This window comes from Culicoides brevitarsis, chromosome 2, assembly GCF_036172545.1.
Source record: "Culicoides brevitarsis isolate CSIRO-B50_1 chromosome 2, AGI_CSIRO_Cbre_v1, whole genome shotgun sequence".
In the NCBI taxonomy this organism is placed as follows: Eukaryota; Metazoa; Arthropoda; class Insecta; order Diptera; family Ceratopogonidae; genus Culicoides; species Culicoides brevitarsis.
The window spans coordinates 23,102,244-23,122,963 of NC_087086.1; the positions used below are offsets into that span (position 1 = coordinate 23,102,244).

General features: G+C 30.0%; 4 protein-coding genes across 9 annotated transcripts; 2 read left to right on the plus strand and 2 right to left on the minus strand.

The window, feature by feature from the left end:
- Window positions 1-7: 7 nt before the first annotated feature.
- Window positions 8-10,913, minus strand: LOC134832452 (uncharacterized). Of its 3 annotated transcripts, none has more exons than XM_063846471.1 (27): window positions 10,678-10,913; window positions 9,334-9,490; window positions 9,108-9,274; window positions 8,859-9,041; window positions 8,624-8,770; window positions 8,436-8,569; window positions 8,194-8,374; window positions 7,826-8,134; window positions 7,604-7,749; window positions 7,367-7,535; window positions 6,630-6,846; window positions 5,995-6,203; window positions 5,702-5,920; window positions 5,322-5,642; window positions 5,062-5,247; window positions 2,741-2,869; window positions 2,522-2,683; window positions 2,300-2,461; window positions 2,055-2,243; window positions 1,860-1,997; window positions 1,474-1,788; window positions 1,261-1,417; window positions 1,038-1,204; window positions 808-964; window positions 575-741; window positions 335-517; window positions 8-275 (listed from the first exon to the last, which is right to left on the minus strand). In XM_063846471.1, exons 1-27 carry the CDS (start codon window positions 10,883-10,885, stop codon window positions 88-90), a joined length of 5,067 nt encoding a protein of 1,688 aa, XP_063702541.1. In that variant the 5' UTR covers window positions 10,886-10,913; the 3' UTR covers window positions 8-87. The 3 variants fall into 3 exon arrangements, with proteins under 3 accessions (XP_063702541.1, XP_063702539.1, XP_063702540.1); XM_063846469.1 differs by adding an exon at window positions 6,443-6,484 and having other exon boundaries at window positions 8,859-9,274; XM_063846470.1 differs by having other exon boundaries at window positions 8,859-9,274.
- Window positions 10,914-11,386: 473 nt separating this feature from the next.
- Window positions 11,387-14,588, plus strand: LOC134829563 (lysophospholipid acyltransferase 6). The gene is made up of 9 exons (XM_063842670.1): window positions 11,387-11,563; window positions 12,032-12,255; window positions 12,408-12,576; window positions 12,641-12,817; window positions 12,880-13,015; window positions 13,079-13,284; window positions 13,352-13,567; window positions 13,626-13,757; window positions 13,823-14,588. Exons 1-9 carry the CDS (start codon window positions 11,468-11,470, stop codon window positions 14,276-14,278), a joined length of 1,812 nt encoding a protein of 603 aa, XP_063698740.1. The 5' UTR covers window positions 11,387-11,467; the 3' UTR covers window positions 14,279-14,588.
- Window positions 14,589-15,057: 469 nt separating this feature from the next.
- On the plus strand, window positions 15,058-19,217 carry LOC134832882 (myc box-dependent-interacting protein 1). 3 transcript variants are annotated; one of them, XM_063847084.1, is made up of 9 exons: window positions 15,058-15,176; window positions 16,848-16,983; window positions 17,449-17,639; window positions 17,693-17,797; window positions 17,866-18,115; window positions 18,178-18,270; window positions 18,468-18,608; window positions 18,700-18,842; window positions 18,930-19,209. In XM_063847084.1, the coding sequence occupies exons 1-9, from the start codon at window positions 15,108-15,110 to the stop codon at window positions 19,011-19,013; spliced, it is 1,212 nt and encodes a 403-aa protein (XP_063703154.1). In that variant the 5' UTR covers window positions 15,058-15,107; the 3' UTR covers window positions 19,014-19,209. The 3 variants fall into 3 exon arrangements, with proteins under 3 accessions (XP_063703154.1, XP_063703155.1, XP_063703156.1); XM_063847085.1 differs by having other exon boundaries at window positions 18,933-19,209; XM_063847086.1 differs by lacking the exon at window positions 18,468-18,608 and having other exon boundaries at window positions 18,930-19,217.
- Window positions 19,218-19,334: 117 nt separating this feature from the next.
- Window positions 19,335-20,645, minus strand: LOC134832884 (calcium release-activated calcium channel protein 1). 2 transcript variants are annotated; one of them, XM_063847090.1, is made up of 4 exons: window positions 20,507-20,645; window positions 20,152-20,291; window positions 19,874-20,079; window positions 19,335-19,817 (listed from the first exon to the last, which is right to left on the minus strand). In XM_063847090.1, exons 2-4 carry the CDS (start codon window positions 20,272-20,274, stop codon window positions 19,490-19,492), a joined length of 657 nt encoding a protein of 218 aa, XP_063703160.1. In that variant the 5' UTR covers window positions 20,275-20,291; window positions 20,507-20,645; the 3' UTR covers window positions 19,335-19,489. The 2 variants fall into 2 exon arrangements, with proteins under 2 accessions (XP_063703160.1, XP_063703159.1); XM_063847089.1 differs by having other exon boundaries at window positions 20,382-20,521.
- Window positions 20,646-20,720: the final 75 nt, after the last annotated feature.

Consider the following 20,720-nt stretch of genomic DNA (forward strand, 5'->3'; position numbering starts at 1 on the left):
AATAATATATTTGGTAAAATTTATTTTCTTTATTTATTATACAAAATTTTCTTTGAGTGTAAGATTATTGTTCCGTGACATAGTAGTTTATCCTTTAACTGGTTGGACCGGTGGAGGTGTTGGTGGCACTTTGAAACAGCGTAATAAGAATGCTGTATAAATAACGAACCCTATAGCTATTGCGATGATAATGTACATGAAAATATTGAGCTCTGGTTGTCTAAATCTGTTCTTACGTAACCATTCTAGAACATCTTCTTCCGAGTGAAGGTCACCTTGGAGGACACCAAAATTTATGTTCACTTGTACATAATAAATTAAATTAATAAATTACCTCTATATATACTTGGAAAACGTTTTCTAAAGTATACTAGTGCCGGAAGCTTAGCAACACCCCATTTTCGAGCATACCTAGCATCAGACATTTTTACAAAAGTTATATCTAAATTGTCTGTTTCACTATCGATGTTTTCCAATTTTTGTAAAACAACAGCACTTTCTTCTTGATCTTGTTCATCTAAAACAATTAATGTCAATCCAAATTGGTTGAGCTTCACAATTTCAAACTACTTACAAAAGTACACAGATATAAATTCATTTTCGGTAAGTAATTTATCGAGCATTTTCTTATTGACTTCTTCTATTTCATTCTTTATTTCAAAAATGTCTTGTGATGTCAACCAACTGAGAATTTTTTCATGTTGAAGTAAATCTCCATCATACAACAATGGTTTTTGTTTTCTGTTGTAAAACAGGGTTTCTTAAAATTTTTGCCATTGAATTTAAATAAAAAAATAACTTAGATACCTGAAATAGACTAATGATGGAATGTTTACTACACCATATTTGTGGGCAGCTTCTACATTAGCAATTTTAACAAAGTCAATTCCAAATTGATCTGCTTCTCCATCAATCAATTCAAGTGCTTCCAGAATAGCATCACATTCGACACAGTCTTCGTCATCTTTTTTGTTATTTAAAAGAAAAAAAAAACAGGTATGATCACAAATTAAACAAAACATCTTTAAAATACTCACAAAAAAATACACATAATAGTGGTGACTCGTTCATTAAGCGATCCAGCATACGATCATTTACTTCTTCGATTTCATCAGCAAGTTCTCTGTTGGAATCATCGATTAACCATTCTAAAACTGACTGCTCATTGTTTAAATCTCCTTCAAATAAAAGTGGATTTCCATTTCTATTGGAAAAAATTAAAATTATTCGTGAATTGAGATAATTTTGATAAATGTATACCTGAAATAAACAAGCCCCGGGAAAGTTTTGATAGAATAACGCTTGGCTAACTGAGCATCCTGAATCTTGACCATATGAATGCCAAAAACGTCGCACTCATCATCTATTTGCTCTAGTCTCTCCAAGATTTGATCACAAATGTTACAATTTGGCTTGTCTTAAATATCAATCTTGAAAATAAATTAGGTATTTCATAGAATTAAATGAACTTACAGAAATATACTGCAAGATATTGGGTCTCGTCCACCATGCTTTCTAACATTACACGTGTAATCAATTCAATCCGTTCCTCAGTCTTTTGTTGTATGAGCCATTGTAATACTTCTTCTTCTTCATTGAGTGGTCCTTCGTAGACATTTGGAACGTTGTCCTCGAAATATAGCAAAACAGGAAAATCCGTTACTCCATAATATTCTGCCACTGCAAAGTCCTGTGTTTTTACAAACGTAATTTTGTGTCGGTCACAATCATCATCAATATTTTCTAGTTTTTCCAAGATTCCGGCACACTGCTCACAATCATCAGTATCTATTGATTAGTCATAAATAAAAAAATTAACTATTGTTTTAACCGTTTCAAATCTTATATCCGCAATTTACAAAAATAAACCGCAATAGATGAGGACTCTTCAATCAAGGATCGTAGTTTTGCCCCTTCCAAGTCTTCAATAAAGTCACCGGATGGATTTCGTTGAGTGAGCAACCAGTTCAAGATAGACTCTTCTTCATAAAGGTCACCTTAGAATTTTATGTTATTTGAATCAAAAACAAAATATGGACCACTTGATTCCTTACCTGCATAAATTAGAGGTTCCTTTGATCCCGTTTTGAAAAATACAATCGCGGGTAGGGCAAAAATACCAAATTCCTTTGCCATGTCTTTGTCATGTATTTTTACAAAATTAATACCAGATGCATCTGCTTCGTCGTCTATGTGTTCAATTTCGGTTAAAACTTTTGCACATTGCTTACAGTCTTCACTATCTGTTAAAAATTAAAATATAATTGAAATAATGACAGCATGATTTGATTGTCCTTACAAAAGAAAACTGCAACATAATCGGAGGTTTGTCTGATTTTTTGAAACATTCGTTTATTGACGCTTTCGATTCGATCTGTTAGCTGCATATTGTCGGGATTTGTTAACCAGTCGAGAAGTTCTTCCTCGTCATCTATGTCTCCATCATAGTTTATTAGTTTGCCTTATAGTTTATTAGAAATTTATTAATATTCTCATTATTATTTTTTTAACTTTTAATAACCTTTTCGGAAATAAGATATTCCAGGAAGATCTCGATAGCCATATTTCTTTGCCATTAATTTGTCTGTGCATTTTACAATCATTATTCCATATTCGGAAGCTTCATCGTCAATAAGTTCAATATGTCTCAACGTAATTTGAGCCTTTTCGTCATTTTCATCATCTAAGAAAGGCAGATTAAAATGTGTCTTGACCTAAACTGAAACAAGTGAAAACCTACAGAATACTATCGCAAGGAAATCTTGTGAGTCAATTAGTTCCAGAAGTTCTGCTCGATCCACTTCATCGATGCTCTCATCTGTTTTTTGTTCAATAATCCAACTTAAAACATCGTCAGCAGTGAATTTACCTGAATGGTTAATGAAATTTATCAATTCCTTCATGGCATTTATTTAGGATTAGAACAAATAAAAATTGAAGTAAATATAATACCTACTAATAATATTTTATAAAATAATCAAGAAATATATTTAAGACAAAGGCTGCCTATCTCTTATTTACTTACCTTTTGTTCAATTAACCTTTCAATTCATCGAGACATATTAATGAGATGCATCTCTTTTACATTATATTTGAGTTACATTATTTTCTTTACGTTTAAAAAGGATAAATCGTGTATTACAATGGCAGCATAGCACAATCTGAGTGTATGTAAAAAAATAAATTTTTGTTTTCTATTTTCGAACATACTGTCAACGACAACTTTGAAGCTCTTTTTTTAGTACCCCTTTACGAAACTGTTTCCCGTAATTTATATTTATTAGAGTTATATACTTGATTTCTAGATATTTTCAAAAAAAAACCGTGTTTTGTGTTGCAAGTCATTTTTAAAAAAAGATGTGAGGAAATAATGTAACTCAAACATAAAAGCAAAAAAGTCAAATATGTCGTGCATTAAACTAAAAGAAACAACGGCAATATTAAGCAAAAAATGAATTATATATATTTACACATTTCAAAATAAACTTCTTATTTACTACTTAACAGTTCAGAAGTCGTCATCAAAGAATTATATTTTTATAAAATTAGGTAAATAAAAAAAATAAATCAGATTGTTCGAAAATGTAAATAAAATTGATTAAAATGAAGTTTCAAATTATTGTTATAAAAATTTTGATTTTAAACATTTTTTTTTATTGTAAAAACCTGGTTCGTAATTTGTCCACTTCTTAAATAGCATGATGTCGATGGGTTGAGTACTTGTGAGTGTGCTCTTCGGCTCTTACTAATTTTAAATCTCTTGATTTTTTTAAAATCAATTAATTTGCTTATAGATCTATTTGGTGGTTCAGTTCAGTTTTAGTTAACATGTTTTACTTTTCAGTTTTCAGTAACATATTTTTTTCGCTCATTCTAGTTGGAGAAAATGCATCTAATTAGTTTCATCCAGCCCACATCGGTACCAATTAAGTCCATAGTAGTGTCAACTGTATTACCTTTTTTGTTTGTTACTTTCTTTGCAGCCATCCCTTTAGTCTTAGTCTTTGCGTCGTCTTTCTTGGTTACAGTTTGTTTTTTCGGTTTTTCTGTTTCTTTGGGAAACACAAAACAAGAACCATCTTTGCTTATAATTTTTTTCCTATTAATCACTGAGAGATTAATATCTTTATCCGCTGGTTTTGGACAGCATTGATATGAAATACTTTCATCGTTACTATCATCATCATCATCTAATCCGAGATTGAAACATTTCGAATCTGTGTAGTAAGTAATAATAAAAATGGCTCTATTTAAGACGAAATTCATTTTAATAGTGTATTAAAACTGCACATTTATCACAAAATAAACATTAGTCCAACGCTCCATGCAAAATTATGACAAAGCAGTTTCAGGACAGATAAGAGCCATTCAACTACAAATGAATCTTAGATATAATAGATATTACTACAGTTTTCAATATATTATGAAACGATTTTTTTAAACAAAATGTATTCATGTTCGAATCAAACAATCAAATGCATCATTTTTTTAAAAATAACTTGGTGATTAAAAAAGAGCTTCAGTTGGAAAATGCATTAAATTGATCAGTATGTTTGTGTTTTTGAGGACAATTATTATTAGCATACATTTTTTAAGTATTTATTGATATATGTATTAGCCTCTGGCTCTTTTCCATGTTTAGTTCGAAAATATCACAGACCACATGCGATTAAGAGTTATACTGAAATATCTTTTACTTAAATTTAAGAAGTATATCTTACTTTTGTGATTTGCCAGCCACTGTAATACACGTTTTTCATCCTTTAATGATCCTAGAGGGTTTTATTTTATTAAGTTTTCAATTAAATTCCATTAACACGAAGATGAACTTTTCAACCTCGGTTACTTTTAGAAAATTTTGGAAATTTATGAATTTGCTAAACTAAACTTTAATATATTTTTACTACACATTTCATAAAATTGCCTTGTCTCTTCATTAATTTTGTTCAAAATTTAGATAAAAAAAGTCTACAAACTAAATATTCATCATAAAATGAAAAGTGTAAATATTCATGTAAAATGTTTAATTAGAAATTAAAGTAAACATTTTGAGTTACTTACCGTCGTACATTATTGGTACACTCGTTTCATAATATACCAAGGATGGAAATGAAAAGATGCCAATATCGTGAGCCAATTTTTCGTCATCGGATTTAACGAATAAGATACCATGTTTATCTGTATCATCATCAATGGTCTCTAAGTCTTCCAATACTTGTTCACAATCATCACAATCGTCATCCGAATCTTTGTAAAAAAAATTATCATTTTCAAATTTATATGGATTAATTCACAGTAAATATACAAAATTACAGCCTTACAGAATAATACGGCCAAGTGATCGTTGTCACGGATAAGAACTTGTAATGTTTTCCTGTCAACGGACTCAATAACATCGACTTTTGACTCATACAAGTCTAGAACCCATTGTAAAATTTCATCTTCATTCATGAGATTTCCTGTATACATAGTCCTGATTTTATGTCTGTAAAATGCAAGAGCTGGCATCGATTGAATATCATATTCATCATCGATTCCTTCATCCGATGTTTTGACAAAACTAATATCTTTTTCTTCACATTCATCATCAATGTTTTCTAATTCATTGAGAATTTTATGCGCCTTTTTGTCTCCATCAAGATCTAATGAAAAAATACGCTTACTTAACAAAAAATTACCTCATAAATAAATATCTACTTACAGAAGAAAACAACTACATAATCGTTTTCGGCTAAGATTTTATCCAACATCTTTGTGTTGACTTCTTCAATTTTTCCAGGTATTTCCAAAGTGTTTTCATCTGTTAACCAGGCCAACACTTCATCTTCGTCACTCAAATCTCCTGTGTAGGATAAAACTTCCTTGTTCCGGAAGAGGACTAATTGAGGTGGGTTTTTAATATTAAATCTCTTTATTAAAGCTAAAAAAAAAGAAAATATATATATATATATATATACAATCTTAATGAGCTATTTTTTTAGTTATCATTTTTACTTGTATCTTCAGTTGTAACAAACAAAATTCCTGCCTCGTCGAGTTCATCATCAATATTTTCTAAGTCGTCCAAAATTTTATCGCATTTGTCTCCTTCGTCGCATGCTCCGGAAAAATAAACGGCTACATATTCGTGTTCATTGATCAAATCTAGGAGAATTTCGTCGGTGACTTCTTCAATAGTATCTGAATTTTTTTGATTGATAAGCCTTAAAAATAAATTCAAATACTCAAAATTATAGGAAATAAAAGAAATGCAAGGCAAAAAATTTTTTAATAACAAAAATTAATATTTTAATAGGCTGAAAAATTTAACTTAAACGAAAAATAAATAGTCGTAGGAAATTTCATTAAGTAGAATTTTCAAAAGTGGGTCTAGATTCCATTCAATGGGATTTTGGAATGGTACCATGCAAAATTGAATAATCCCTGTTTTTTAATCACTTACAATGAATCCCAGAAACTATTTTCACAATCATCTTCTTGACTACTGTAATTTAACAGATTTCAAAAAATTATTTCATTCTATACATCATTCATCATGTTTCAACGGTTCTTATCACAATGTAACTTATTTTAACACGGCATTTGATTAAAATGAAAAAAAAAAAAAATAGTAACTCAAGCAAGCTTACCATTCAAGAACTTCTTCTTCGTTCATCAAATCGCCTTCATAGATGGTGGGAATATGGTTCTCAAAGTAAACAAGAGCAGGTAAAGCATCCAAACCATATTCTTTTGCCTCATCTTCGTCATCCATTCGAACTATCACAATGCCTTCTTTTTCTAATTCATCGTCGATGTTTTCTAGCTCATTCAAAATCCTGATATCTTGTTTGTCTTCTTTGTCATCTAAAATTTTTATTATTTATTTAGGTGAATAAATGTAATATTTATATTTTTAGGGGTGGGGAGATTCTTAACATAATTTAATTTTACTTTATATTTACTTTATTTTTCTCCCTGGATTTTTTCGACAAAGAATGGATATATGTATTAAATTTATTCGCCTTATTTATTTTTTGCTTTGTTTTATTTATGCAGAAAACTCAATAGTTTCGTCCGGTGCTCCATTTTAGAATTCAAAAAGTGTGTGGGGCAAAACAAAAGTTGAAAATTCCATCAAAAATTACCGTTTTTTTGTTGATTTTTAAAATATTTTAAATAATTTGACAAATATTCACTTTTCTTTAATTAAATTTTGAATTTACAAATATCAATGTAACAAAATTCAAAACAACGACAATATTGATATATGTTCAAAAATGTTAAAAAAAGTATTTTTTTTTATTTTGCATTCAAAACCAAAAAATTGGACAAAACTATTAAGTTTCATTTGGCGGTCTCCTTACAAAAAAAAATCAAAACTTACAAAATATAACAGCTAGATGTTCCTCTGTTTCAATCAATTTGTCTTTCATTTCATCTGTTATCTCAGGAATTTCTTCGAATTTTTTCTGGTGAATCAGCCAGTTAAGGACTGATTCTTCTTTCATAAGGTCACCTTCATAAACATGTGGAATACCATCTTCGTAAAAGACCTAAAGAATGGTACAACAGTCAATTATGATCAAAACAGTGAAAAAAATTAAAAAACACTTTGACTCACAAGAGTTGGAAATTCATCTATTCCCCATTCTTTAGCTTCACCTTCATCGTCAATTTTAACAAAGGCGATATCGTGCTGATCACATTCATCATCAATATTTTCTAACTCAGCGAGGACATTTTTGGATTTCTTCTGATCTTTGTCATCTGTATGGTAAAATGAAGTAAAATTAATAAATGTTTAAAAATAATATTTTTCAGATAAAAATCAGCGTAGACTTACAAAACAAAACTGCTACATGTCCCATTTTATCGATGATGTCATCCAACATTTCATCCGTGATATCCTCGATCTCGTCAGAATTTGTTTCCTCTTGAACCCATTTTAGTATAGCATCTTTGTTTGCAATATTTCCGTCGTAATTTTGTGGGATTCCTTTTTCATAAAGAACGAGTTTGAGATGACCTTTGTTTCCCTTTAATTCCTCGTGACTATCAATCTTAACAAACTCCACATCCATTTCCTCTAGATCATCATCAATATCTTCTAACAAATCTAGAATTTTACTAGACTTTTTATCATTACTATCGTCTAAAATTTTAAACCAAAGGTTAAAAAGTTTTTCATTAAATTTTACTGTTTTCGCTTACAATACAAGGCCAACACTGATTTTCCTGACTTTACTAACTCTTCTAATCCTTCACTTGTTACATCTTCAATCTCTTCACTACCAAATTGTTCCTGTAACCATGCAAGTACTTCTTCTTCGTCCTCCAAGTTGTCAGAGTATACAAGAGGCTCTTGTTTTTCAAAATAAACCAAGGCGGGTACCTTGAAAAGATGCCGACGATAACATAATTACAGCATTTAAAATTTGTGTTTGCTAAAATACCTTTTTTACTCCATAAGCTGGCAAAGCATTGTTGTAATCTGATTTTACTAACTGAACTCCGTGTTTGTCCAAGTCATCGTCGATATTTTCAAGTTCGTTTAGAATTGTTTCAGATTTCTCGTCGTCTTTAATATCTGAAAAATAAATAAATAAATTAAAAAAAATGAAAAATGAGAGCAAACACTTACAAAAGTAAACTACAAGCCTTTCTGCGTTTGTTATCAGGGTTTGGAGAGTGCGTCCACTACTAATATCTTCAATAGCATCATCATCATCTCCTGTAGATTTATTTTCAATTAACCATTCTAAGACATCTTCCTCGCGAGCCAACGAATCTGGGGATGGTCATTGACATTAATTTGTTTCAATACTCATTTACAATTAAAAAAAATAAAATTAAATTAAAAAAAACGTAATTCTTACTTTCGTAAATGATAGGAATTTGATGGCGATAATAAACTAATTTCGGCAATTCACCCAAATTGTATTCATTGGCCAATTCCTCATCATTGATTTTAACGAAAGCGATTCCCAATTGGTCTGCTTCGTCGTCAATGTTTTCCAGTTCCATCAAGGCTTTTGCGCTCTTCTTGCAGTCAGATTTATCTATGTATGTTACACAAAAATAGTGGTACTCAGTTTGAAAAACGATAAATAATATTGCATACTTACAAAATAGCACAGCAATGTATTCAGTGTCATCGACAATTTTAGACAATATTTTACCATTAACTTCTTCAATGCGGTCAGGTAAATCCATGGCTTCCAATGATGTCAAGAAATCCAAAAGAGATTCCTCGTTCATTAAGTCACCATCATAAATGATTGGCTCTTTTTCTCTATAAATTTTGATTAAGACTATGAATCTAAAATTACAATGTGTTAAAATTTTTCTCACCTAAAATAAGTCAAAGCGGGAAAGTTTTTGATTCCATATTGTTTTGCCAAGCGTTTGTCATTAATTTTGACAAAGTCAACACCAAATGAATCAGTCTCGTCATCAATTTTTTCAAGCTCAGCCAATACTTTGTCGCATGTGACACAACTTCTGGTATCTAAATATTAGTGAAAATTTTAAAGAAATTCAATGCACTATTTTTTTTCAGCTCATCATTTTCAGACATATTTGTTTATTTTCATCATCAATCGACACAAATACCATAAATTTTCTAAATCATGTCAGTGTTTGTAACATGTTAGTTAAAAATGGTAGATCTATTGATCACATTTCCAAAGATCGTATGTAAGTCAGGATATGATTTATGAACAAACTTTTAAAAAATATTTAGTTTTTAACATTTATGGGAAATAAATTTTTGACTTATTTAAAATGAGTGCTTTTAAAATCATCATTTAGGTGTTTTTGTTTGATACAGTTATACATTATGACTTTATGGTAGTTTCTCTAATTTAAATGTCACCGCTCAATAAAATAAATTGAAGATCGCTTTTGTGTAAGAGTGTGTGTATTGAATTTGATTTTGAAAAAACGACGAGAAAAGAAAATGATTTAGTTAACCGTTAATAAGAAAACTTTCTAGCGGAAATTCAGTTTATTCTGTATTTGTTCTTTAAAAACAATATTTTTAACTAAAATGTCTTCAAGCGTTCATTTTATTATTTAATCAAATGAAAATATTTTTCATCACTCTTTACTCATTTTCCCAATTTACACTCTCAAGATTCACGATTGTTTATTTATTATTATTTTTATTTTATTTTTATATTTATTTTTTTTTGATATAAACCTATTTTTAGATACAAGATTTACAAGGTATTTTTTTTTGAGTGAAAAATTTTGGAGAAACAAATTCATAGTTTAAAACACCTGTTGCTGTTTTTTAGCATCCAGTTTTTAGTTTCATTCATGAAAATACTACAATATTTCTGTCACTAGGCATTTTTTATGAGAGTTATGAACGTATTGTCTAGCTTATTAAATTGTGTGGTTGGTAGTTATGTTTCAATGTGTTTGTACATCATAGAAACGCTCACAAGATTTTTCATTTTCTTCTTTTTTTTACACAAAACGTTTTGTGTAAGAATTTTTCTAAAAATAAACCTTTCATTGAATTTTATAACATTTTTTCTTGATGTTCTCTTCAAAATCAACCACTTTTATATGATCAATTCCACACTTGATTCTTTCTTTTTATTTATTCGCCACAAAATTTTTATTTTTTTTATCATTATATTTTCTTTCATTGTGATTATTTTTTCTCACTTGACATCAAAAACTTACACCAGAATACAGCTACATAATCCTTATCCAGTAATATCCTTTCTAATTGTTTTGCATTAACTTCTTCTATAACGGGCTCTACATGGTTGCTGGATGGAGGTGGGCTCGAAGATGATTTTTTCGCACATTCCGCAAAATGAAAATTAACACTACTACTAATTACTAAGTACCACAAAAAGGTGATCGTCAAACCTTTCAGTCGGTTCATGTTTACATTACTAAGGTAGTGCTAAGCTCAAAAGTAGATTCGTTACTGATCTAAAGTACCCGAAATACACAAGCAATTTCCCTATTTTCCCACAGTGGCTCATATACATACGAGATTTCTAAATATAAGTCCCATATGTCGCTACACTAACCACGACAAACAAATAATTTTCGGACGCGAAAAATCTCAACCTTTCCACACAATTTGTAGGTCATTTTCTGAAGCATAATACATTATTTAAAGATATAAATATATTTTAGAATACGTAACAGGAGTTTCTGAAAATCGTTTTTATTTAAGCAATATAAAAGTAAAAGCTTTTCAAACTCCACAAGACCGAAATTTTCATCTCACATTTTTATGTTCGATTTTTTAATATGCTCAAAATCAAACTTTAGTACGATAACTTTTTGCCCTGCTTAAAATTCACATCATCAGTACTTCATTGCACTACTTGCGCAACTCGTACGAAAAAGAAGAAAACACCCCTGTTGAATTAATTTATAATAACAAAACGTCTGAGTAAGACTTGCAAAAATACCGTTCTTCCGAACATTACCTTCAAAGTCTTCTCTTGAACCAATGGACGATGATTTGGGAAATCTCGACGATTTGCATTACGATGGCAGCCGGATCTTTTCATGGGTGGCAGAGATTTTTGGAATAAGTGTTGATTTGGTAAGAATTTGTCTTTTTTTACCTGTATATAAATATATACATGTTTTCACATACCTCTATTGTGTATCAAATTTTGTGAATAATATCGGACGATGCAAGACAATCATGACATCATCCATGGTTTAAGTTGTTTGCATTCAAACGATGCAAATAATAAGAAAATAACTTAAACCATAAAGAAAACCATAGAAAAAACAAATATTGCAATATATAAACCGACAAAAGCACGTATCATTTAATGATAATAATACTCAGATAAGGTGCTTCAATGATTCTCATTATTTCTTTTGTCTTGTTTTTCTGCGAATTTTGATTTACGCTGTAATCTCTGTGTGGGTCATGCAAAATTACAGGGCAAACATTTTCTTAAGTGACCGTTTAATTATTTGTTTGATATTTTCTTCAGCTGATAACAACTCCAACATAACATACTTAAAAAATAATATGAACTTTAATCGACCATTTCAGGTAAACTTCCTTATTGTGCAGATACTCTCATTAATTTTGGCCTCAATTTTCCGTACCTACTTTCATCCCAATAAAACATCCACTACCGTGCGTCACGTATTTTGTATAACATTTGGCTTGCTGTTTGGATATTTTTGCTTTGGTCAGCAAGTCATCCACATAGCTCTATTGCCAGCAATATGCTATATAGTCATTCATATTGTAGAACCAAAAATTGTACAGAGGTGAGTCATATCGTTGCTTGCTTTTAGTTTTTTATAATATTTGAGTCCAGGATCACACATAAAATTAAATACCATAATTAATTACCGATCTTTGGTACCCATTGGCAGAATAGAATTAGATAATGACAAATGTATTTCGTATTTATTTTTAGGACTGTAGCAGTCGTTGCTCTACTATACCTATCTTGCATACACTTTCATCGGCAATATTATGATTATGGTTCATATTCTTTAGATATTACTGGACCGTTAATGATAATAACTCAAAAGGTGACGAGCATTGCGTTTAGTATTCACGACGGCCTAGCATGCGAATTTGAGGTGAGTTAATATTTCTTATTATTAGTATAAGGCATGTAAAATATGTAACATTATATTCTCTTAGGAGCTCTCCAAAGATCGTCAATACCATTCGCAGAAGCTCCGAAAGCTACCTTCAGCTCTAGAATTTTTCTCCTATGTTCTACACTTCCAAGGAATAATGACTGGTCCTTTGGTTTTCTATCAGGACTACATTGAATTTATTGAAGGCACACATATTCTGAAGTATTCGACAATGCAGGTTTGTTAATTTAAATTATTGTTTAAATTTTGTTCTTGATGTCTTTATCTTTTTTTTTTCAGAAACAGAACAAAAAAATAGATTTAGTGGTGGAGCCATCTCCATTCAAAGCAATTACGAACAAAATTGTTGCTAGCATCATATGTGCTTATATTTTTATGACATTTCGAAAAGTTTTCCCAATAAAAACACTTAAAGGTAACCTTTTCTGCTATTCTTATTTAACAAAAATGTATTATATACCTATTTTCAAAACTTTAGACGAGGATTTTATTTACAACACAAATTTCGCCTTTAAATTCTGGTATATAATGATGGCAACTACTGTTGTCCGATTCAAATACTACTTTGCATGGTTAACAGCTGATGCAATTTGCAATTGTTCAGGCTTAGGATTCAATGGATTCGATGAGTCAGGCACTCCTAAATGGAATTTAATATCAAACATCAATGTGATACAATTTGAGGTAAGCACTGCTTTACAGTAGATAACATTTGCTCATTTAAATTTTAACATTTATATATTTCTTATAGTTTGCTTTAAGTTTCCGTGATTCAATAAATAATTGGAATATGGGAACAAATAAATGGCTTCGAATGGTTGTTTATGACCGTGTTCCTAACATGCGATCAAAAGATACCGTTCGGACAATCCTAACATTTGCACTTAGTGCACTGTGGCATGGATTCTATCCTGGATACTATGTAACATTTGCGACTGGTGCTCTTGTGGTGATGTCTGCTCGTATGGTAAGATGACGATTTTTTTTAAATATTACAGATTAACATTTATCATATTGAACTAAAGGCAAGGAAAATCCTGCGTCATCATTTCCAAATGAGTCCAGTTTCAAGGACAATTTATGACATCTTGACTTTTGTCACCACCAGAATTTTTATGGCTTACACAACATTTCCATTTGTATTACTTGAATTTCAAGTTTGTATTATAGATTTAATTTTGCCTTACTTATTTGCATTAATTGTAAAATGCCATTTTTTTAGGCTAGTCTAAAAGTGTACCTGAAACTGTACATGTGCCTTCACATACTTGCAGCAGTAATAGTATTTTTATTACCATCAATCAACACACGACTAAAATCAGGAAAAAAAGGCGAAAAGTCCAAGAACGGAAGTTTATCAACAAATGGCGACAAGTACGAGTCCGTTTGTTTTACTAACGGCAAAGACATATCAAAAAAATTGACAAATCGCATCAAAGATAAAATTGGAAAGGAAGCTCATAACATAGAGGAATTTTTTGATAAAACCGTTACCGGCATTACTGAGTTAACCGATGATTTTAAGAAAATTAACGATCGGCTTATTCCAAACGAAAACTTAATGAGAAAACGCAACACATCAAATGAACCCAACGATTGTGATCTCTTCATAAAAAAAGAAGCGAATGCATTCAACTGCTTAGCACAAAACACAAATGTTTTACCATCAAAATGGTAATTAAAATAAAATAAATGTTTCAAAAAAAAAAGAAAGAAACAGAAGACACAAAAATAATTTATCCCGATGAAAACGCATCAATATAATTCTTTATAATTAGTAAGTTAACACGAGCAACACATACCTAATCGGTTAAACACACACTCACATATAGAAAGAAAAAAATGTTTAAAAAATCACGAGCATTAGTAAAAGTAATAAACAATTATTATGCATATGCTACACATGTCTTCATTTCAAAAACGTATGTACATTTTTATGTTATTTTTTATATATATATTTAGTAAAGATATTTTATTTTGTTTTAATATTCAAAAATTTTTAAGTGTTTTAATCAAGTTTTGGTTGTCATATCATTCAATTAATCTCTGATTTAAATGAATTATTAGGCAACACTAGAAATTGCTTAAAGAAAATGTTTCAGTATCTCAAAATAAACGTTGATATCAAAAGCTGAGTTACTAACATGATCTGTCATACTCAATTTACACTCAATTTTTAAATACCCTTCGAGAATTGTTTTTTAAAAACAAGAAAATGAAAATTTAAATCAACAATTTAAAATATTTGTATAAGATATTTTTTCAATTTATTTTTCTATAATTTCTATGTTACCTTCACGTTAAAATATATTTTTTGTTTCAATAAATTAAGCTAAACGTTATCGACATTTAACAGATGGTATAAAGCACGCATCTGTATATATGGTGCATCTGAAGCTCAGCACTTTACGATAGTTTGTAAAGCGACTACGATTTCCCATCAGTTTTTGTGTGTATTTTTTACTTATAGGAAGTTTTTACTTTTCCATCATTTTTTAAAATATAAAATGGCTGAGAGTAAAAGTGCTTTAATTGCTAAGTCGGTGCAAAAGCATGCAGGACGTGCCAAAGAAAAGGTATGTTGTGTTAAAAAATCCTTTTAAACCTCGTTTTAGTCAATTTCAAATTATCATTCAATTAAGGAATGAAAATAGATTAGAAACTGCTCACTTGTTAGAAGTTATGTTTAAAAATAAACACTGTGTGCCAACATACAAACGAAACACAACAAGACGGCATACATATATCGAAAATCTCTATGCAAGCTTCAGTGTCAGGTTTTACTACTTCTACTAAATATATATGTGAATTGATGATCACATTTGAATCTGATTTGTCTTGAATCTCTTTTTTCACACAGATACACTCATGTGAAAATTGACAAAAAAAAAATGACGAAAAATTAAAATCAAAGAGAAAATATTTACTTCATACATACTCTTATTTAGCACATTCGGTGGAACATTGTGCGAGAGACGAGAATTCATTTGCAAAGTCTCAGTATTTTAGCGGAAAAACTTTAAGAACCCACCACACGCTTCTCTTATTTTCTGAATGACATGATAAAATACAGTTTGCACAAGAAAGAAAAACAATGAAAATCTCACGTGGCTACCTTGACTTGATAATAATGTACTAAATTACCTGTTGCTCATCATATTGTCGCTCATGTGTACTTAAATACATGTTGCCTATGCAAGAAATTTTTTAATTTTTTTTCGCGAGTCTTTGCACATGATATTTGGTATTATGTAAATCAAATTGCTTTACTAGTAAGATAAGATAAATATCTTCCATTTAAAACAATTTTAAAGAAAGACAGATCATCCGAAAGAGCTAATATTTTCCAGATAAATGATTCATGATTCAAATATTTTGTATATTCAAGATTTTGTTTGAGATCATTTTATTATTTTGTTAACTTTTTGTGACAAAAAATCAAAAATCTCAAATATTTCTTACAGTTTTTAAACTCCGCTTACGTTTACACATGAATAAAATAAATCCAAAAGTTTTATGAGTGGAATGTGTAGGTGGCATATTACACAAAACCAATCTTTCCTATTAAGGATAAACAGATCTCTTTATTGTATAAACTTGCCTAAAAAGCCGTAGGTTTTCATCAGTTGAGACATATTTTGAGATATTTGTCACATCATCGATTTTTCAATTGAAATCGAAAACCATATGACTGTAAATTCTATTGTAAATCCATATTTCATCAACTTTTGATCGATATTTTAATGGAAATATAGATAAAAGGTTATCGTAACAGGATTAATCTTTCTAAAGGTAATATATAATAACAGTGCTTCAAAGCAAGCTCAAAAGCGACATGATATCTCGCGATTTCTCTGTCATCTTTTTATCAAAAATAATAAATGGAAAAAACGAATATTGTAATAAAAAAAATTATAATATCTATTGATTTTTTTTTATTATTAGATATAATTGATTATAAAAATGTTTTAGACCGTATTCATAACATTTTACCCTGAAAAAACAACCTAAATCGTTAGATGAAGCCTTAACGAACATTTTCTTAATCCCATATATCGTGTAAATACGATATGCAGAATATTTAAAAATTATTGATTTTTTTTGTTTTTTCTGAAGAAAATATACCTTAAAAACATAAAAATAAAAAAAATCATAAAAAACGTTTTTCGAATAACCTAACAAATAATTAACATCCAATTGATAAAATCTGAGACTGTTTAACCTTTATTTATAAAAAAATTTTCCAGATACTTCAAAACCTTGGAAAAGTAGATCGTACTGCTGACGAAATCTTTGACGAGCATCTTAATAATTTCAACAAACAACAAACAAGTGCCAATAAGTTACAAAAAGAGTTTAATAATTATATTAGATGTATTCGAGGTAAGTTTGATAAATTAACACTTTCATGCAAAAATGATAGAAATTTATCTTGAAAGTGTGATACGTTCAAACGACATATTTTGAAGTATGTACAACAAGAAACAAACGAATACTGATTTTTCTAATTTCCTTTATTTGAAATCTCTATCTCGTAAAATTTAATAGAAAGTTCACTTCACTGTTAAGTTCATAAGTAATCTAAAGTTCTTCCTATATATTTCTTTCTTAACGGAATTTCGTCTGGAAACGAAGTATTTATCATGTGGATCCCTAAAAGCAACCAAAGAAGGTAGACTAGTTTGACCATTTGTTAAATTCATGTTAATTTTATCAATCAAAGTCCGGAAGGTCGTTTATAATTTTTTTTGTTTTTTTATTGTTTCTTTAGTATGTACCAACATATTGTTGTAAGAAAACTTAAAGAATTATCAATAGAAAAATAATAGATTATTTTTTTATTATCAGCAACTCAGGCAGCTTCCAAAAATGTTATGGATGTCATCACCGAAATTTACGAGTCTCAATGGGTTGGAGCTGATGCACTTGCTGTGCAAATGTCATCAATAGAAGTTCTGTGGCAGGATTTTTCGCACAAGCTTGGCGATCAAGTATTAATACCTCTTAATACTTATACAGCTCAATTTCCGGAAATGAAGGTTTTATAATAAAGTGATAGCATATTGATTAAAAATAACCTTTTTATTTACAGAAAAAGATTGAGAAACGAGGTCGCAAGTTGGTTGATTTTGATTCTCAACGGCATTCATTTCAAAGTCTTCAGAGCAACTCTGCCAAGCGAAAGGATGATTTGAAAGTGAGTAAATGAATTTGGAAATCAATTCGTTTCTGATTCATTCATTTATACTTTTTTTTTTTATCAAGATCACCAAAGCAAAAGAGCAGCTGGATGAAGCAAGGAGAACCTATGAATTACTGAACACAGAATTGCACGATGAGCTTCCCGCGTTATATGATTCAAGGATATTGTTTTTGGTTTCTAATTTGCAAACACTGTTTGCATCTGAACAAGTCTTCCATAGTGAAACTTCTAAGATATTTGCCGAACTTGAAGCTATCGTTGACAAATTGGCAACTGATTCACAGAAAGGATCCTATACATTTAAAAAAACCGGTATGTTTTAGTATATTAGGTTTTTCAAAGTGTAGGTCTAATGTACAAGTCTTTTTTAATAGTTCCGTCCAGTCCAAGTTCATCTCCAACAAAATCTGCCAATATACACGACGTGTCTTTGAAAAATGGTTTCTCTTCGCCATCGAAAGAAAATTGTAAGCAAGATATTCTTTTCTGATTATTCTACTTTTTGAGAAAAAATTTTGAAAATCTTAAGATTTAAAACTGTTTGAAATTAAAACAAAAAAATGCGGTAAAAAATTAGAATAGTAAAAATTACACTAAAATCATGTGTGTGATAGCTTCAAATATTATTTTATTATTGTGATTTGCCTACTTCTAACATTTTCAGCTAATCATTCAAATGAAACAGAACCATCATCACCGACATATCAAAATACTGGTTTAGCTTCTAACGTTATTAACAAAAATGTTGAAAGTGAGTCGGATATAAACAAAAATGTTGAGACAAAAACTGTCGAAGAAAAAACAGGTAGGTGAATATTTAAACGGACATAAATATATAAAAATAAGGAATTTTTTACACTTTCTTTAAAAAAATATTTTTTTTCCTTTTGTTTCAGACCTTAAGTCGCAAGACCTTCCGGAGGGAGTTCTGTATAAAGTCAAGGCCACATACAAATACAACAAAGAAGACACTGACGAGTTAAGCTTTGACGTTGGAGATGAAATTTTTGTAATTGAATATGACGATCCAGAAGAACAGGTGAAAATTGCTTTAACCATTTTCATAATGATCAAAGGATTTTATTATTTAAAATGTATTTGCTTTTTTTTTTTAACACTAAACTAGCAGGAAGAAGGATGGCTTATGGGCATCAAAGAATCAACGAAGGAAAAGGGCATGTTTCCAGCTAATTTCACTAAACCAATATAAAGAACACTGCGAAAATATGAATATCATAATGATAAAACATATTGCAAGGATTAAAGTAGACAAACCCCTCATCACTAATTTATGTAACCATTTAAACTTTATCAAGATTGTTTCGCGATGTCATTTATCATAATATAATTTGTCACATTGCTCCTTTTAGAATATTTTGTTGTTCGTTGTGCTGTTTTGAAGAATAAATATAGTATAGTTTAGATTGTTATTTTTCTCTTTTTGGCCAAATCATTGCATTATTTTAACAAAATAATAATATAATACATATTATGAAACGAGATCATTATTAAAAAAGAACTAAATAAATAAAAACATTACTTATTTACAAAGTATAAATTTTGAATTTTTCTTTAACATTTTATTCCAATGTTAGAGTTGTTAGAGTTAAATATAAAATCGAGAAAGAAAATTTGACATACATGTGTAAGTAAATACTATATACCTATTTTGAAAAACAATCAAATTCAAGCCATATCACTGGAGTAAAACGAGCCCGTATTTGCTGTTGCATTTTGTGGTTGTTCTCTGTTGTTCTGCTCCAAGGATTCTTTTAAAATTTCCAATTCACGAATGCCAGAAATCGTAACTTCGTACTTGTGTGTGACAAGTGATCTATAAAAGTGGATGGCGAAGGCAATAAAAACAATCAGAACGGGGATCAGTATTATGCATGCGGACCAAGATGCTGCTTTGTTTAGATCATAAAACTTGACCCAACATAAGATTGCGATTTCAATAAGGAAGAGAAGGAGCCCAAAGAGGGTCGAAAATGACCATGCAATTTCAATGTACCTATTAAAAGAAAAAATGTTAATTTGAATTTAAAATATTTTAAGAGAAAATATTACCAATGTAGCATTTCGTGTGGAGATTCGTTGACTAAAGCAATACTATGTAAGTTACAAACAGTTTCTACATTTGGTAGTATGCAAGTACTAATCATCAAGGCAAGCATATGAACGGCCACGAGCAAAGTTGTACAAATGGCAAATGCCACCAACATATAATCTGGCACTGAAGTTCCTTTATCCAACTGCACTTCGACCATGGCCACCTTAAAATTCAAATAAATACAAAGTAAATAAATACAAATCATCATCTATATCAAACAAAATATAATACTTACCATTGCAAAGCCAGAAAGAAGAGCAGAAGTCTTACTGGAAGCTTTTAACTTGGCACGACTTAGTTGTAGTTTTCTCCACGACAAATAGTTGGGCGAGTGCAAATCATCTCCTGTATGTGACATGCTCTGCACTTTAAGATCTAATAAATTTGTAAATAAATAATAAATACAAAATTGTTTCTTTTCATTTATTTGAAGTTGCACAAAACAAACGGCACAACTTAAATTACATCTAATATGTTCTCTTGCATCCAAATTAGATTCCATCGGAATATTTACATTTATGGCCAATTAAAACAATCTTTGTTTATGAGTCAACACATTCTCATTAAACTACAATTAGAATCAAGTTTACCTCAAATTATACTGCAAAAGGTCAAAGCAAAAAGTGAAAAATGATAAACAGAAATCAGCTGTTGATTCAAGGGATCATTCATTCAGAAAGTCAAACAATAGTTAATATTCGTTTGAGTTCAATCGTCTCTTTGAATTTTTTACTACTTATTTATTGTTGAACTCACTGATGATTGGGTGCCTCTTCATAGAAACAAAAATGTTGTATGAACGCA

Coding starts and splice junctions, on each gene's coding strand:
- LOC134832882 (XM_063847084.1), top strand. CDS start 15,108: ATGGCTGAGAGTAAAAGTGCTTTAATTGCTAAGTCGGTGCAAAAGCAT. Junction 15,177..16,847: donor CAGGACGTGCCAAAGAAAAG/GTATGTTGTGTT, acceptor AAAATTTTCCAG/ATACTTCAAAACCTTGGAAA. Junction 18,116..18,177: donor CTATACATTTAAAAAAACCG/GTATGTTTTAGT, acceptor CTTTTTTAATAG/TTCCGTCCAGTCCAAGTTCA.
- LOC134832884 (XM_063847089.1), bottom strand. CDS start 20,418: ATGGAATCTAATTTGGATGCAAGAGAACATATTAGAT. Junction 20,292..20,381: donor TGCAAGAGAACATATTAGAT/GTAATTTAAGTT, acceptor CAAATTTATTAG/ATCTTAAAGTGCAGAGCATG. Junction 19,818..19,873: donor CCACACGAAATGCTACATTG/GTAATATTTTCT, acceptor TTCTTTTAATAG/GTACATTGAAATTGCATGGT.
- LOC134832452 (XM_063846469.1), bottom strand. CDS start 10,885: ATGAACCGACTGAAAGGTTTGACGATCACCTTTTTGTGGTACTTAGTA. Junction 8,570..8,623: donor AAGGCTTGTAGTTTACTTTT/GTAAGTGTTTGC, acceptor TTTATTTTTCAG/ATATTAAAGACGACGAGAAA. Junction 6,847..7,366: donor ACATCTAGCTGTTATATTTT/GTAAGTTTTGAT, acceptor TAAAAATTTTAG/ATGACAAAGAAGACAAACAA.
- LOC134829563 (XM_063842670.1), top strand. CDS start 11,468: ATGGACGATGATTTGGGAAATCTCGACGATTTGCATTACGATGGCAGC. Junction 11,564..12,031: donor TTGGAATAAGTGTTGATTTG/GTAAGAATTTGT, acceptor CGACCATTTCAG/GTAAACTTCCTTATTGTGCA. Junction 12,577..12,640: donor GCCTAGCATGCGAATTTGAG/GTGAGTTAATAT, acceptor ATATTCTCTTAG/GAGCTCTCCAAAGATCGTCA.